Source organism: Thamnophis sirtalis, unplaced genomic scaffold, assembly GCF_051295495.1.
Source record: "Thamnophis sirtalis isolate CommonGarterSnake01/CBP01778 unplaced genomic scaffold, rThaSir2_p1.2 scaffold_8, whole genome shotgun sequence".
Classification (NCBI taxonomy): Eukaryota; Metazoa; Chordata; class Lepidosauria; order Squamata; family Natricidae; genus Thamnophis; species Thamnophis sirtalis.
The window spans coordinates 56,246,722-56,264,062 of NW_028261388.1; the positions used below are offsets into that span (position 1 = coordinate 56,246,722).

General features: G+C 45.6%; 1 protein-coding gene across 5 annotated transcripts in view; it reads left to right on the forward strand.

Annotated features, from left to right (window-relative positions):
• Window positions 1-11,314, forward strand: part of AGPAT3 (1-acylglycerol-3-phosphate O-acyltransferase 3) — a 116,111-nt gene extending 104,797 nt beyond the window's left edge. For all 5 annotated transcript variants that reach the window (XM_087721723.1, XM_087721722.1, XM_087721725.1 and 2 more), the window contains one exon: window positions 8,483-11,314. In XM_087721723.1, coding sequence (XP_087577849.1) covers window positions 8,483-8,571 — 89 coding nt within the window. In that variant the 3' untranslated portion in view covers window positions 8,572-11,314. The remainder of the gene's footprint in view (window positions 1-8,482) is intronic.
• The last annotated feature ends 6,027 nt before the right edge of the window (window positions 11,315-17,341 follow it).

Genomic DNA, 17,341 nt, shown 5'->3' on the forward strand with positions numbered 1-17,341 from the left:
AAGGCTGCTTCCACAGAGGAGTAAGCATCTAGTTGGTAATGCCTAATGTACAGCGAAGGAGACGACCAGGCGGCGGCCTGGCAGATCTCCTCTATGGGGGCCTGGGTGGCCCAGGCTGCTGAGGTGACCGCACTTCTGGTGGAGTGCGCTGTGATGCCCTCTGGGACCTGAATTCCCCATGCCTCGTAGGCCTGTGAAATGGCCGCCCTGATCCACCTGCTAATGGTGGCTGGGGAAACCTTAGCGCCTCTGGTGGACGGTTGATATGACACGAAGAGGGCTTCTGAATGCCTAAAGGGTGCCATGCGCTTCAGGTAGATGCGCAAAGCTCTTCTGACGTCCAACCTGTGCCAAGATCTTTCCCTATCCCTGGAGGGCTGCGGACAGAAGTCCGGCAGAACTATCTCTAGAGCCCTGTGGAAGGGGGAAATTGACCTTGGGCATGAACGCGGGGTCCAATCTGAGGATGATCCGGTTCTCTAGGAAGGTGCAGAGGTCCGCTCTGCTGGAGAGAGCATTGATCTCAGATACTCTCCTGGCTGAGGTGATGGCAATCAGGAAGATGACCTTAAGGGTCAGGAATTGTAGGGAAACTTCCCTCAAGGGTTCGAATGGTGCCTTCATCAATGCCTGGAGGACCGTGGGTAAGTCCCAGGTAGGGAATTGATGGACCACTGGGGGTTTCAGATTCACCGCTCCCTTAATGAAGCGCTTTAGGACCGGATCTTGGGACAAGGGTGGAGCATCTACCATCCCCCCCAGGACCATGGAGAGAGTGGAGACCTGTCTTCTAAGGGTGCTGGGGGGCCAAACCTTTCTCCAGACCTTCCTGTAGGAAGTCCAAAACCTGGGGTACAGAAACCGAGGCAGGAACTATGTCCTTTGCCTTACACCAATCAGCAAAGGCCACCCATGAGGCGTTGTAGATGCGGGTGGTGGACTGCCTCCTGGACACCTCGACGGTCCTAATGACCTTTGAGGAAAAATGGGCCCCTCTCAGCTGTTCCCGCTCAATCGCCAGACGGTCAGATGGAGCCACTCTGGATTTGGATGCTCCAGAGACCCCTGGTGTAGGGACGCCTCTTCCGGGGGGGATCCTCCAGTGGGGAGCTGAGGACAGCTCCACCAAGTCTGCTAGCCAGGGGTGGCGTGGCCAGAAGGGAGCCACTAGTATCATCTCTGCTCCCTCTGACACCAGCCTCCTCAGAACCCGGGGGATGAGGGGAAGGGGGGGGAAGGCGTAGAGTAGACCTGGTGGCCATCTGCAGCGAAGGGCGTCCGTGTCCATGGCTCCTCTGGACGGAAACCTTGATACGAAGTTCGGCAGCTGGGCATTCGCTGGGGTTGCGAAGAGATCCACCGCCGGGCGCCCAAACCTCTCGCAGATCTGCAGGAAGATGCTGGGATGGAGCTGCCATTCTCCGTTGTCGACCGTCTCCCTGCTGAGCCAATCCGCTGGCTGGTTCTCTGTCCCAGAGATGTGTTCCGCTCTGATGGACTGGAGATGCCTCTCTGCCCAGTTTCCTAACCGGAGGGCCTCGTCGCAGAGGGCCTTGGAGTGTGTGCCCTCTTGCCTGTTCACGTGGGCCTTGGCTGCCATGTTGTCCGTCAGGACCAGGACATGATGACCAGTCACCGTGGTCTTGAAGTGTCATAGGGCCAGGTGGATGGCCCTGAGCTCCAACCAGTTTATGTTGTTGCGCAGATCTGTTGGAGTCCAGCGGCCCTGGGCTATCTGAGCCTCCAGTTGTGCTCCCCAGCCGAACAGGCTCATGTCCGTCATGAGTACCTTCCTTGCTGGTTCCTTGAAGAGGGATCCTTTGTCCAATGCTGGGGTCAGCCACCAACGGAGCAAGAGCAACATCTGGGGCGATACTCAAACCTTGAATCTGGCGTCGCTCGTCCCTGCTTTCTGGTATGGAAGCAGGAACCACTGAAGCTCCCTGGCGTGTAGGAGAGCCCAAGGCACGATTCCTATACAAGAGATGAATTTCCCAAGGAGCCTGGAAAGAAGAACTACAGGGACAGAGCATAATTTGCAAACCTCATGAATCAGCTGCACAATGCTGTCCTTTCGCTCCTGGGGAAGGAAAACCTCCCCCGACACCGAATCTATAATAGATCCGAGGTGCTGGAGCCTGGTAGATGGGACCAGTTGGCTCTTCTCTAAGTTGATAGAGAACCCCAGGGACCTGAGAGTGTCGATGGTGGTCCCCAGGACCTGCCTGGCCATGGCTGGGGACCTGGCTAGGACGAGGATGTCATCTAGGTAACAAAACAGATGGACTGGGAAGGAGCGCAGATGACCTGCAGCTGCAGCCAGCACCTTGGTAAAGGTCCTGGGGGCTGAGGCCAGTCCGAATGGTAGGGCCCTATATTGAAAGTGATTGCCCTCATGGAAAAACCTAAGGAACCTGCGATTTTCTGGGGCGATTCTGATGTGAAGGTAGGCCTCCGTGAGATCGATGGAGGCCAGGAAATCGCCCTGTCGGATGCCCTCTAAGATGGATTTCAGAGAAGCCCTCTTGAACCTGCAGTAGACCACCCTGGAATTGAGTAGTTTAAGATCCAGGATGGCTCTCCACCCCCCTGAACTCTTGGGAACCAGAAACAAGTTCGAATAGAATCTGGAACCTCTCTCCCCCTCTGGGACCCTCTCTATGGCCCTGATATCTAGTAGGTGTTTGATGCCCTTAGCCTTAAGGGCCCGTTTGGCTGGATCAGCAGAGGAGGTGAAGGTGCGGAACTTGTTAGGGGGTTGCAAGCGGAACTCCAGCTGTAACCTGAGCTTAACAGTCTGGAGGACCCACTTGTCTGAGGTGACACGCTCCCAAGCATCCGCGAAAAGGGAGACATGGCCGCCAATGGGGTGATCCATGGACGGGTCACTTGAACCTGCGGAAAGGGCGACCACCCCTTCCTTGAAAGGGCTGCTTCTGCTGGCCCTGAAACTGTCCCTAGAAAACTGTCTATCCCCTTGTCTGTGGAACCTGGGGGTCTGGTACCTGTGACTCTGGACATCCGATTCAGGCTGGTGGTAAGATGTTCTCCTGGGGTAAAGAGCGTGTCGGTGATCCGACCGTCTGGTCGTGGTTGGGAGAACCTTCTTTTTGTTTTTGTCCTCCACCAGAAGAGGATTCAGCGAGGCACCGAAGAGCTTGTCCCTGGTGTAGTCTGCTCCTGCTAGGTGCCATTTGGCTCGGGACTCCGCTTGCCAGTGGCGCAGCCACAGCAGGCACCTGGACGCTACAGAGGAAGATAAGGCTCGGGACACATACTTAACTGCATCCAGGGTGGCGTCAGCTGAGAATTCCGTGGCTGCCAGCACCTTTGAGATGTCCTGCAGCAGTCATACCTCCCTGGCCGGAGTTCTGTCTCTCAGCTGTTCCAGCCACAACACAGTAGATCTGTTGAAAAAGGATGCAGAAGCGGCCGCCCTAATGGCCCAGGTTATTGCATGGAATGTTTTATGCAAAACGGTCTCCGCCTTCTTATCTTCTGCTTTAAGGCTGTTGGCAATGTCTCCCATCACCACAGTTGAGGCTGAGGCTAGGGTGGTGACCGGGTTGTCCACCTCCGAGAGCTGGAGTGCTTGGGCAAAGGAAGGGTTGAGATTATAGAACCTCCGCTCATTGCCCCCCGGATTGGGAAAGGATCCTGGTTTAACCCACTGGGATTTTAGAACCTCCAGGAACATCTCTGGAGTGGGAATCTCCTCCTTCTCTACCGGGGGTCTATGGAAGGGACCCTTCTTGCTAATCCTGCTGGTGCTAGGCGTGGCAGTAGCCGGTCTGTGGGGGGGATCCAGGTCTGCTGTGGCCCTGGCCTTCCGGAGTAGGGAACTAAATAAGGAGGGGGGGAAAGGCCAGTGATGTTGGGGGCCTCTGGAGACTGGGCATCATCCTCAGAAAACCCCACCTCCTTCAGCTCCCCTTCTTCTAAATCTGAGGCTTCACTGGCAGTGGAAGGGGAAGGGGACCTGGGCTCTCTGGCAACAGAGGCTCTGGAAAGGGTCTGATGATCCCTGGACTGGTCCCGGGAAAACCTATGTTGGGGGCCCTGATGCTGATGCTTCATCCCAGAAGCTATCCCTTGAGCTATGGCCCTGGCTAAAACCTCCTGAAAGCTTTCAGGCAGCTCTGGAAGGGAAGAGCGGAGCTCTGGAGGTTGCAAGCGGTCCCTTGCCTCTGGCAATTCTGGCGCCAGCCTGTGCCTTGCTGGGCTGGGGACCCTGTGACCAAAGGGATCCCCCCTCGTCTCAGATGAGTGGGCAGGTGAAAGGGGGGGCGAAATAGAGCTGTGCCTTCTGCCTGAGCTCCTGGGGGAGCCAGGGGAGGTCGCCTGGGTCTCTATCAACATGGGCAGCCTGCGGGGGGAACGTGATCTGGAAGGCGATGGGCTAATAGTGGTCCTGAACCTTCTTGAGGAGGCCCTGGTGACTCGGCCTCCCTGGGTATGGGGCTCCTTCCTGGATGCCCTGGAGGTGCCTCTTTTGCCAGGGGATCTCCCTCTGGGGCCCTGGGAAGCTCCCCTAGAAGACCCCTCGCCTGGATCTGAGTCCCCTGGTCTCAGGCCCGCACCCCCGCTTTTCGCCACCTCCACCATATCACTTACGGTTCTGTTGCTCACCCCCTCCTCGCTCTCTGTCGACTGATCTGCTCTGCACGATGCTCGTGCCTCCTTTTCCAGCCGCCAATCCGCGGCTCGAGCGCCGGCCCACACCGAAGTTCCTGGCCCTTCTGTGGATCCACCTGGAGAATCGGGCCGCTCTAGGCCTCTTCCAGCCTCCTCGATGCCTTCTGAGCCCTTTCGGCATCCATAGGAGGAACGCCAATCACGCGCTCGACCACGTGCTCTTTCCAAGATGGCGGAGGACCAAGATGGTGGCCGCTGATCTGCGGTCCGATTCCCTGCTGCTTGGGAGCGTTGGGGAAGGATCCGTCGGCTCCCCGGTCCTCAGCTGGGTGCGAGGAGCCTCCAAACGGCCCGCAAAGCTCCTTTTGGCCTCTTACGCAACCATCAGGTCGCTGGGGATCGCACTAGCTGGTGGTGTGGCTAGCTAGCGGCTCAGAGCACAGCAGGAGGGGTAAGTGATCTTCAGAAGCCGCCTTTAAAAAAAAATGCTGCAAAAGGTCTAAAAAATCCTAAGGAAAGGTCCTGAAGCCTGTAGAATCCTGCAGGATTCGTAGAGGCTGCAAATCCTTACAAAAACCTGAAAGGAAAAAACCCTAAGTCTTCAAAGTGAGGGAGAGTCAGGAAAACACTCCTCTGGGCTGTAGACTGAGGTTAATCTGGGAGGTCAGAAGGAGGAATGTAGGTGTGGCCTCAAAGATTACCTCAGTCTCCAGGGCAAAAGGGCTGGGTTAATACCCATGTGTTACTCCTCCCACACGTCACTTTGGAAACTCCTGAGAATTTTAATTGCAAATTATCTTGAGAAAAGGAGTCTTTTCACTAAAGGACAGCAGTTGCTATATTTGTAACTGACTACTTTATTCCTTATTTTAGCTTTTATTTCTTACATCAAATTCATGTGCAATATATAGTTCAAATTTATTCTGAACATACAGTACCTGTTAAAAGCTACGCTCTAATCCAGAAATGTCAAACTCAAGACTCGCGAACCAGATCTGCCCCGCAATGTGGTTAGATCTGGCCCATGGGGCCATCCTGGAGATGGCGAGAGGTCGTGGCGCAGCCCAGCTGGGCACTCCCAGAGGAGACAGCGAGTTCACGGGCTGGTGTGCAGCTGATCTGTGATGAGCACTGTCTGCCCTGCAAGCTGACCGTGTTCCAGTTGTAGTAGAGCAGTGTGTAGAGCCCCAGCAGCAGCTGCCACAAGTGCCTCTGCTACCTCCATGGCCCATTTGCCTCCTGGCCTCACCTGCTAATCCCGGAGCCCACAAACACTTCTCTTTCACTGGAATGGTTCCCATCCCCTGCCCCCATATGCGAAAGCCACTAGCTGTGCTGCCACCCTCTCCCCATCCCCTCGACCCTTCTTGAGGGGGGGGGGAGAAGGAAGGAGAGCAGATAGGCAATAGATGGATGAAGGTTGGGTGGCTGGGTAGAAGGAAAGAAGGAGATGAAATGAGAAGAAAGAAGGAAGAAGGGAAGGAATGGAGGAGATTAAATGAGGAGGGAGGGAGGGAGGGAGGGAGGGAGGGAGGGAGGGAGGAAGGAAGGAAGGAAGGAAGGAAGGGGGAGTGATTGGAATGAGAGGGAGGGAATATCTGAGGGGAGTCCTGCCTTAGCACTTCCCCACCAGCAGCCCTGTGCTTTCACACCATCCCCTCCCCCCAGCCTGGCTTCTCCTGGTGGTCTCCCATCCTATCACTGAGGCTGCTTTGCTTAAAAAGCTGGGTCTCCTTGCATGGAGAGGGAATGGGCCTCCCTCTGACACATGCACTCTGTCCTGCACCCATTGTGAGCAAACTGGCCAAGGAGAGCTAGCACAGCAGCAGCCTCTAGGAGGAGGTGAGCATGGCCAGGTGCTCCCTCAGGGAAGCGGAGCTGGGCTGGGCTGGGCTGGGCTGTGTGGTTGAGAGCCAGGCTCAGCACTTGTTGTCTGCTGCCCAGGGCTCTGGGCACCCCACACCACTGACTCTGTGTGGGTCCTCTGTGTGGGCTGAGAGGGACAGTGATGCTCCTCTGATGGATGAGGCTTTGGTGCTCAGCCTGGTCTCACCTTCCTCCACTGGAGACCTCTAGATCCCCCTTCCCAGCCTTCTTTGCCTCCCCCCCCCCCGCAGTTGGAGGATGCTGCTGCTGGGTGTGGAAGCGCAGAGGAGCAAGTTTGCAGGAAGCAGTTTCCTCCAAGTCCAACCTCTGCCTTGACAGATGTCTGGAGAGGAGGTGGGGGGGGGAGCTGTGTAAAGGAAGGCATACGTACCATGCACGATTGGAAACAGGGATTCTCCTTTTGAGAAGGGCCCGCCTCCCTTGTGCAGGATCAGGGAGTGCTGCTCCCCTGCCTCCTCCTCTTACTCTCCAGAGATCTATCATGGCAGAAGTTGGACTCGGAAGAAACTGCTTCCTGCAAACTTGCTCCTACATGCTTCCACATGCAGCAGCATCACTGTCCTCCTCCTGCTTTGCTGGGAGGGGGCACTGGACAAGGAAATACCAATGGTATCTGGGTTTGACAGCTGAATGTCTCCTTTGGCATGCTGTGCATGCACACACTCGCACTTAGCACTGGCACAACGTAGCATCTTTAACCTATGTGTAAGATATATATCAAAGATGATAATTTCCTTTTCCCAGTTTCAGTTGCTTGGTCCTGTTGAGTCTCTACTTTGCATGTATCTTAATTCAAATAAAACATTGTACATATAGATAGTCCTTGACTTATAGCTATAATTGGGGCTGTAATTTCAGTCATAAGTAGGTACAATTGTAAAGTGGGTCATCATGTAACACCAACTTGGTTTTAGTACCATTTTTATTGGAGTCATTAAGGGAATCTGGCATCCCCAGTTGACTTTGCTTGTTGGAAGCCAGTTGGAAAGGCTGCAAATCATGAATGTGTGACCGTCAGATGCCGCAACCGTTGTAAATGCAAGCGAGTTACCAAATCCCCAAATTGCAATCATACAATCATAAGGGTGGTGTCACAATCATAACTTTGAGGATGGCTTGTAAGTCACTTCTTTCAAGACCATCATAACTTTGAACTATTGCTAAACAAATAGTGGTAAATTGAGGACTACCTGTATTCTATCATTCTGTGAATTCACAGAAAATAAACAGTTAAAACCAGCTGAATATTTCCTAGGAGCCAAGGCTAAATCTAAATTTAGAACCAAATGGCTGAGATCTGTGGCTGAGTCCAGGTTTGATGCTTAACTAATACTCATTTAAGCCTGATCTAATTGCAAAACCATTTAGCCTATTGAATTATTCTGCCTTAGTGCAGCTGACACTCAACAAGCTGATCTGACTGCAAGTCATTCTTGCAGGTTAAGAATTTCAAAAATGTTCTTCCTTCCAAGTGAGCAATGCAATACCTCTCTACCTTTAACATTGGACACTTGTTTATGGGGGCTTAGCTGTACTAGTGAATCTGGGAAGAGGCCCCTTAGTTAATAGGAATGATTCTGACTCAAATTTTGAGCAAGGGTCTATCTCAACTATTGGAGAAGTTTGGGATTTATTGACCCATTTTTCTTCCTTTGAAGAGTTGTTCTCGGATTAAAAATGGCAGTAGAATTGCTTTTCCTTTTCCTAATACCTGGTAGAAACATCATACATTTTACAAAAAGTTGAATGTATGGCTAAATAATGTGTATGTATATATTCATTTTTTGTAAAATTACAGACTTTATCTTGGTGTAAGAGTTTGTTATTTTAAAAAAATTCATAGAGAAGATCCAATCTGGAGTGTTTGGATAGTGTTTGGATCTATGTGTACCTAAATTTTGCTACCAAATGTTGAAATTACTCCTGGAATAATGCAATCTTTTTTCCTTCCTATATAAAGTATCCTTTGGCGGCCGCAGACTGATAGGAGTAACGGAAATAGAAAAGGGCTCCAGCTATGGCAACCAAGAATTCAAGAAAAAGAAATAATTTTACAAATTACATTTTGACTATAAAAGACAGTGGTATCAAATTAACTTCATTGGAAAGAAAGACACTTAGAAAACTTATCTTCTTTTCTTATTAACTGCTAACTAACAATACTTGAGCCAAGACTGAAGAATTTGGAAGATTCAAGAGACATGGAAAAAGTTGACTACTTACCTGACCAAGGATCCTTGTATTTGTAGTTTTGAGAGAAATTTGGGCTAATCTCATAGGTTCTTTTGTTTGTTTTTGTTTTGTGGCAAATAGGAAGATGAATTAAGAGAGAGAAATACAAGCATCTTCAGATAATTTTATCTTTCAAGAGTGTCACATTTGTATTGCAGCAGAAATTATGGAATGTTTCTTCTTGCTACCGAAAAATACAATGTCTAGTTTATTTACAAATGTTTCTTGTGGAAGATTTCACTTGAAAAAAAAAGCTGCATCATTCTCCAAGCATTTTCTTTTAAAGGTATTTTTATTTTAATAATGATTACCTTCCACAGAAACAGTGGTATTTTGATAATAGCATCATCCAACAGATAAATGCATATTTTCATCCAAAACTTCCTAAAACTTAATGCAATTCTAGTCTCTTTCATTTTTGCACATCTTTCTACTCAATGTTGTCCTAATTAAAACTGAAACATGTTTGGCTCAATTGCTTATATAGATATTGCTTTGCTTTGTCCTTTCTTTGAAAAAAAGTGACATGAGCCAGTAATTTAGATCTGCATATCTCAGAGTGGTCAGTCTCTGGGTCTTGAGAGTTTCTTCAAAAAGTCTCTTCTGTTAAAACTCTTCTGCATGGTGTGTTATAAAACTCATGAAAAAACCAGCAAGGCAGCATGGAAAGATCTTGCATTGAGAACTAGGGGAGAAGATAGTACCTTTAGGACTCGAACCTGATATATGCTTACTTGAAAATATTTTAAGCTGCAATCAGAAGAGATGTTTTCCAAGTAAACATGTTGATGGGGTAGGATGTAAGTTAGCTGGTTATCCATATATGTTGCCATGTAAACCAACAGTTGCTTTAATACCTAAACATTGGAGGTTGGGGTAAGGTTATACCTTTTTTTTACAAATTTTCTGCCATGCTAATATTACAACAATGTTTTTTTTTACTCTCTCTGGCTTGGAAATATACTTAGAGGAGCTAAATAGCTTTATGTGGCATCCATATCCAATTCCAGTGCATGGGCGGTGCCTCCATTTAGAAAGCTGTGAGGCTGAAGTGGACTGCATGCCAGCCAAATTTAGACTTATACGGCAGTTCTTTAATGGATCTTATATGTAAATAGTTTAACACCAGGAAGAAACCTTATAGAATCTGCGAGCAGATATCTTTAATCTATAGCTGTGCTGACTGATGTTTGCAAATACTTAGAAAGGAAGTATTCATTTATTAGCATGTGGCCATGGTTGTTTCCTTTTTTCAGTGTTGAAAAGAAATTTGACATCAGCTCCATCCATCCATCCATCCGTACATATATACAGAATCTGACTCAGCTTTATAACTAAAATTCTTCATAAACTTAGATCCTTATCTGATTTATATTATTTGAATAATTCTACTAAATAATTATCCTTTTCATCACCAAAGGTAAATGTCATATTTTACCTTCAAACACTAACAACACACTTAAGGTTCACTGTCTTTTGGAGCTCATATTAAGTGTTTTCTTAGTGTTTTGATTTTGCAGCTTTGTAACTCATCTCTAGCAGTGGGAACTACTACAGCAAAGTTTGATGCACTATCATTCATTTTCTGCATGAATACATGCATCTTTAGAATACAACTTTTTGCTGCATCGTTCCCCTTTGCGCTACCAGACCCAGAATAAACAGTAATACTTCCTACATAGAATCATATTCACCTTGTCTCTTAAGGACTGAAAACTTTGATTCACTTCATTGTAAGCTGAATAAGATGATTTTGGGGGAAGGGGCAGAATCCATACATGATGTATTATTCATTCAATAAATAGTTCTGTTTGTGTTTGTTTTCAAAACATTAAGAATTATTCTGTTTTCTGACCAGGCAAACAATTTTTTTAAACTTGATAAATAAATCTTGCTTGTTGGAAGTTTTTTTTACCCTTTGGCAGATGGTATAGAATTGCTTTCTGGCAAAGCTGTTGAAAACAGTTTAACAAAAGGCAAGTAAAAAGGCCTCATGTTTTGTGTTGCAATTATAAAGAGTTCCGTGCTGATAGATTAAAAACCAGATACTTTGACAGAAATAAATGGGACAGGGTGGGATCAGAAGGAGGGTCATTGAGAATATTGCTGCTAGGAAGAATAAGCAGGAGTCCACTTTCTGCTTAGGGCAGATAATGGAAGGTAGTGCATGCCTATTATGGGGAGGACAAACATATGTTACACTTGTGTTTTATTTTCATATCCTAACATACTGATCACACTTTGTTTTAAAACCATAGTAAATTTTGTTTGATGTCTTGAAAAATACATCTACTTTGACAACGAAAGTGTACAACACTGCACAATGATCGCTCATCTTTTTGGTTTGTCTTCAAACAAAATAACAAATAAGCAGAGTGTATGTGAAAGAATATTTCTTAAAATAGCAGTGTATGGCATAAAGAATATCAGGTTTTTTTGGACTGGAACAGTAAGAATAGATTTTATACTTTCCACTATTTTGTTCTTGTTTAATAGAACATAGCCTGTATATTTGACTATCAAGCCCTTTGAGAGCAATAATAAACAAAATATATCATAATTTTCTTTTCTTTTTTCTTTCTGGTCTTGATTATTACATTTTTATCATCATTTAAATATGGCAATCTTTTTTGCTTCTTACTTTACATTTTCAATGTTCTGCTTGGGGTTTGGATATATTGGATTAAGTTGCAGATATAAAAAAATAATGAGGATTCAAAGAGCTACTTGAGGTAAGTGGAAGCATTTAAGCATGAATATGAGGATTTTCTTTTTTCTTTTCTTCCTATGACCCAGTTGGTCATTTGGTTGGATGTTTAGTTAGTGGATTTATTGAGTTACGCTTGGTAACGTACCAGTAGCTTGTTCATCCAGAAACCCAACTCACTTTATCCACTGTCTATACATTGTACACCTATACCAGCAATGGCGAACCTTTTTGGCACTGAGTGCCCAAACTAGAATGCACGTGCATTTCGGAGCACAGGAAACCCGAAGACCAGCTTGCCTATGCAATTGCATGCGCTGACCAACTGGTCTTTGGGTTTCCAGCACATGCATGCATGCCAGCCAGCTGGTCTTCACGTGCCCCAGAACATCAAAAGCCAAACACCAGACTGGTGCATGCGTGCCTGTTTTTGGAGGGCCTTTACAGGCTATTTTCAAGCCATTTGGGGGGGCATTTTCAGGCCGTTTCCAAAAAACAGCCTGAAAAACAGCCTGTTTTGGGGGCCATTTTCAGGCTGTTTTTGGTTTGGAAAATGGCCTGCTTTCTGGCCGTTTTTGGTGCCGTTTTCAGACTGTTTCTGGTGTTTCGGTGCCCACGAAGACCAGCTGGCTGGCATGCATGTGCATGCTGGAAACCAGAAGAGCAACTGGCAACAGCGCACATACCCACAGAAGGCTTTGCGTGCCACCTCTGGCATGCATGCCATAGATTCGCCATCACGGGCCTATACAGCGCTAACTGTGCATTTCATTGGAACTATATTGTTAACTCAAGTTTCCTGCAATTTGATGCAATCTGGCACCCTAATCCATAGAAATATTCATAGAATCATAGGACTGGAAGAGACCTTGGAGATCTTCTAGTCCAACCCACTCTTTACCCATTTGTCTATTCCAGATAAATGGCTACTCAATCTTTTCTTAGTCTGAAAAAGGTTTTTATTTTCCATTTTTTCATTTTCATACACTCACATATATACTGTGCATAGCCGGAGCCATACAACATTAAACAATAATCGCAGCAATTCCTCTTGTCAACAATACCCCCCAAAATAGAAACCCAATCTACCTCTTCCACTCTCCGTACACCTCTTTCTTCCACCCCCTTCCAACTTTCTATCTTTCCTCCATCCTCCTCCTCTACCCTACTTCCCCTCCCCCTCTACCACTCCTCTCTCCCGATCCACTCCCTTCTCACCCTCCCTCCCATCCTCTCTCCCGCCCTCTCTACCCATCTTTCTTCTATCCCACTCCTCCCCTTGGTGTATTTCCACTATATGTCAATGTACTTATCCTATTTTTACAGAGAAATTAAAGAAAAACAGTATACATGTGAAGTCGCATTACATTGAATCTAACATATCGTATCTAACCTAGTATATATCCCTCCCTCCCCCCACCCTCCCCCCCAACACCCCACCTCCCTCCCCCCCGACTTCCCAGAGCCCGTACACGGTATAGATTTTTAACAAACACAGTCTAAAATATATTGAGAAAAAAGAAATGAAAAAAGGGTTAATAACTACATTGATCTTAGCTTCTTCTTGCTACGCTAACTTTGAACAGTTTAAATCATTCCTGATCTTAAGCATAGGCTATCTGGAATTTCTTAGTCCCATATTTGTTTTGTATATAATCAATCCATTTTTTCCAGTCTCGTTTATATCTCTCATTTGAATGATCTTTAAGATATGCCGATATTTTAGCCATCTCGGCTAAATTTGTAACTTGTAACCCCCCTTTCCAAAATGAGAAGCTGTCTGTAGGTAATTCTATCCTGTTTTTGTGCTATATTCATATTTTCAATTGCGTGTCTAGGAATTGCCCACATGGGTATCTTGTCATTTAATTTATATTGGTATTTTTTCCAGACCCGCAGTAAAGCATTTCTTAAAATATGACTTTTAAAATTCTTGTCCAATTTTTTGTTGAATAACATGTAAGCATGCCAATCATATACCAGATCGTGTCCCTCAATATTCAATATTCTATCATTAGTTAAATGAGTCCAATCACTAATTACAGATAGTGCCACTGCATCATAATATAGTTTTAGGTTAGGTAATTTCAAGCCTCCTCTCTCGCGTACATCTTGCATTATTTTCATCTTTACCCTTGGCTTCTTTCCTGCCCATACAAATTTGTTGATACCCTTCTGCCATTCTAAAAGATTCGCATCTTTTTAAAGTATAGGTAACATTTGGAAGAGAAATAAAAAATTTGGTAAGATGTTCATTTTCACTGCCGCTATCCTACTCAGCAAAGATAAGTGCAATTTCTCCCATTTTTTCATCTCTATCTGTATACTATGTTAAAGTGGTTCATAATTATGCTTATATAGTTTCCCATTTGAAGTTAAAATATTAACTCCAAGATATTTGACTTTTTTGACTACCTCACATCCTCCTAGTTCTTCCTTTTGTTTAGTATTCATATTTATAGCTAATATTTTTGTTTTTCCTAAATTTATTTTAAAACCAGACACTTGACCATATTGATTAATCGTATTCATTAAAACCATACTGGATTCCTGCAGTTGTTCCAATATTATGACCAAATCATCCGCAAAAGCGCGCACTCTGTATTCTTGCTGCCTAATCCTGATCCCTTTTAGACCATCCAAGCCCCATATTTTATTCAACAATACTTCCAAAGTTATAATAAACAATAATTGGGACAAAGGACAGCCCTGTCTTGTACCTTTTCCAATTTGAAAAGAGTCTGTTAAACTTCCGTTGAGTATGATTTGAGCTGTTTGCTGTTGGTATATTGCTTTAATTGACTGTAAAAAATTATCTCCTATCTGCATTTTTTGCAATATCTTCAACAGAAATTGCCAGTTAACTCGATCAAAGGCCTTCTCAGCATCCAAAAATATGAACGCAGCAGGAATTTGGTTGTTCTTTCCCAAATATTCTAATGCATTAATAATTAATCTAACATTACTTTTCATCTGTCTCCCCTGTATAAAACCTGTTTGGTCGGTGTGTATCAATTGTTGAATAACCAGCATTAACCTGTTTGCTAGTATTTTAGTAAAAAATTTATAATCTACTTTAAGTAATGAGATAGGTCTATAATTTTTTGGTTGGGTAGTATCTTGATCTTCTTTGGGTATCAAAGATATAAACGCTGTCTTCCAAGATGGAGGCACCTTACCTTCCGTTTGGCTACTCAATCTTTTCTTGAAAACCTCCAATGATGGGGTGCCCACCACTCTGAGAGGCAAGCCAGTTAGTTTTAATTTAGTGCTTACATTTAACTAGGATTTTAAAAATTACTTCACAACACTTTCCACGTATAACAATAAGATGCTTTGCAGTGACTCTGTTTAAGGCACATCCAGAAAATTGGTCAATTGTTGTTGCCCTTTCTGCAAGACAGCAGAAAAGTGCCTCAGCATAATTTGCTCTGTCCCCACAGCCAAACATCATTCTGCTTCGCTTACAAGGCTGGTAAGTTATACTAACTTATGAATTTACTTTGGGGCAAGTTAAGGTGTAAATTGATAGATTTTCCTGCCCAAGTATGTATGAGTGATATGGGGGGAGGGAAATTATCCAATAGTTCCCCCACGGGACTGGTAGAAGAGGCATGTTTTCATAGATTACTAGAGTGATGTAATTAGCATAGCCATCTATCTGAATCCTTGTATCAATACAGAGCCACCTGTCTGACTGACAACTTATGTAGAAAAAAGCATATCCTTCCTGGAAGTTCACTTGAGAAAGGTTCTAGTTTCTTACTTTTTCTAGCAACATGGATACTACTGCTCTTTTGGTGTAATGTCAGTCCAACAGAACAAACCAAAATGGCCAAGGAGGTCAAATGGCAGACACTTCTGGAGGGCATGTCCACAACAGCTATAAACAGCCAATAGGAGATGGGTAGATCTCAGCCCTGCCATTCATTACCATGGTCATTGCCAAATAAAGCCAATCATGCACACAGCAAGATTGTGTCAACAGAAGATGGAAAATGACAGTTCCATATCAGATTGGGGGGGGGGGGGGAAACATTTAATGGTCTTGGCTGTTAGGTAGACTAAGGAAAACTACATATATCTGTATCCATGAAAAATCATTAGCAAGACATCTTCAAGAAAGGTGGGGTGGTAAATGCTTCTATATTAGACATTTCCAAATTTGGCTTGATTCCAGATGACTGCATCCATGCAGTTTTGGATGTATTATTGAAGTGGTTTGCCTTTGCCACCTTCTATAATTTTTTCCTTCCAGCCTCAAATATAACCAAGAAACCTGCAATTCTCTTTAGTGATCTCTATCCTATGTATTTATTTGATCTTGCATTGCTTTCTGAGACCAATTGAGATTGGTCAAGTGTCATCACTGGAATTGTAAGTCCTAAAAGAAAGCAATAAGAAACATCACAGAATCGACTGTATTAAAGACTGATGTGTGCATTAAGTCACCAAGAGTCAAGCTTAACTCAATAAATATTATACTTTTATTTCTTGCAACTTAAAATATTTGCTATTCTCACCACTTCTTACTCTGCTATTTTTCAAATGTTTTTTGCTAAAGTCTCTAAATCTGAAAAACCCTCATTTTTATATTTATGATATAGGGACTTTAATACCATGCTTCCCTGGCAATAAGACCTGGTCTTATTTTCTTTTGGGCCCCACAAATAAGCACTAGGTCTTGTTTTCAGGGGATGTCTTATTTTCCCCCACACAGGCGGCTGCACAGTGTGTCTGGCATGCCAGTCCTGCAACCACGAGCCAAGGCAGCAGGCAGGGTGGGGCAGGGCATGGCTGGCTACCTCCTGTGTAAAAAAGTAAGACAAATCGAAAGGTAAAGTCGGTGAGGTGTGGGAAAAGATCCATTGAGGAAAAAGAAAATGGAAAGGCACAAAGAACCGGGCAAAAAGTCACACCCTACTCCCAATGGGTTGTTTCATCCTTCAGGAGAGAAGCAAAGTTTCGATCCCCCTTCTGGAGTGGAGCACAGAGCAGGACACACAGGCAGACTGCCCTGCGGAGCTCCAGCTGGCCTTACCCAGCCTTCCCTGTCAGGAAGGAGACCGCTGCCTCCCAGGGGGGGCGTTCCATCCTTCCTAAAGCCACAGCCCCCCCTCTGGCCCTGCAATGCCGCCCCTCTCCATGTGGGCCCTGTCTGGATGGGTAACAAAGGATACTGTTGGGGTGGCGGGGCCTGCAGAGCCCTGATGCTGACTGGGTGAGGCGATGGCATGAGCCACGCTATGGCAACCAATGAACTAATTTTAATCCATTTGACTGCATTGGTGGGGCAGTGATTGAAGTTAAGGGAGGGAATGGAAATAGAAGGCCTTCAGGAAGCAAACTCCCCCCCCCCCCCCAGAAGACACAGAACATGAATTCGTATTAATTCCAAATATGGTGATTTACTTTTTGGGGGGAAAAAATCAGGAAAGTTAACAGTAAGAATGTGAGATTCCCAAAAGCTCTGTAGAGATTCTCAGTCATCCAGAACATGGTTGTCCCAAAGGTGCTTTTTCAGTAGGCAACTGGACTTTCTTGCTTTTTCTTTGAAGACATTTTGCTTCTCATCCAAGAAGCTTCTTCAGCTCTGACAGGATAGTGGGGAATGGAAATCCTGTCAGATCTGAAGAAGCTTCTTGGATGATAAAAAACAAGAAAGTCCAGTTGCTTCCTGAAAAGCACCTTTGGGACAACCATGACCTGGATGACTGAGAATCTCTACAGACTTTTAGCTATACAATTTGGGATTAACACTCTTTGAATGATGTGGGAGTAGGAATGGATTTCCAGAGAACAGAAAAATTGCAGACTACAGGAACCAGAACCACTACTCAGGTGACCCTGAGGACACAGACAGCAGACAAAGACATCAAT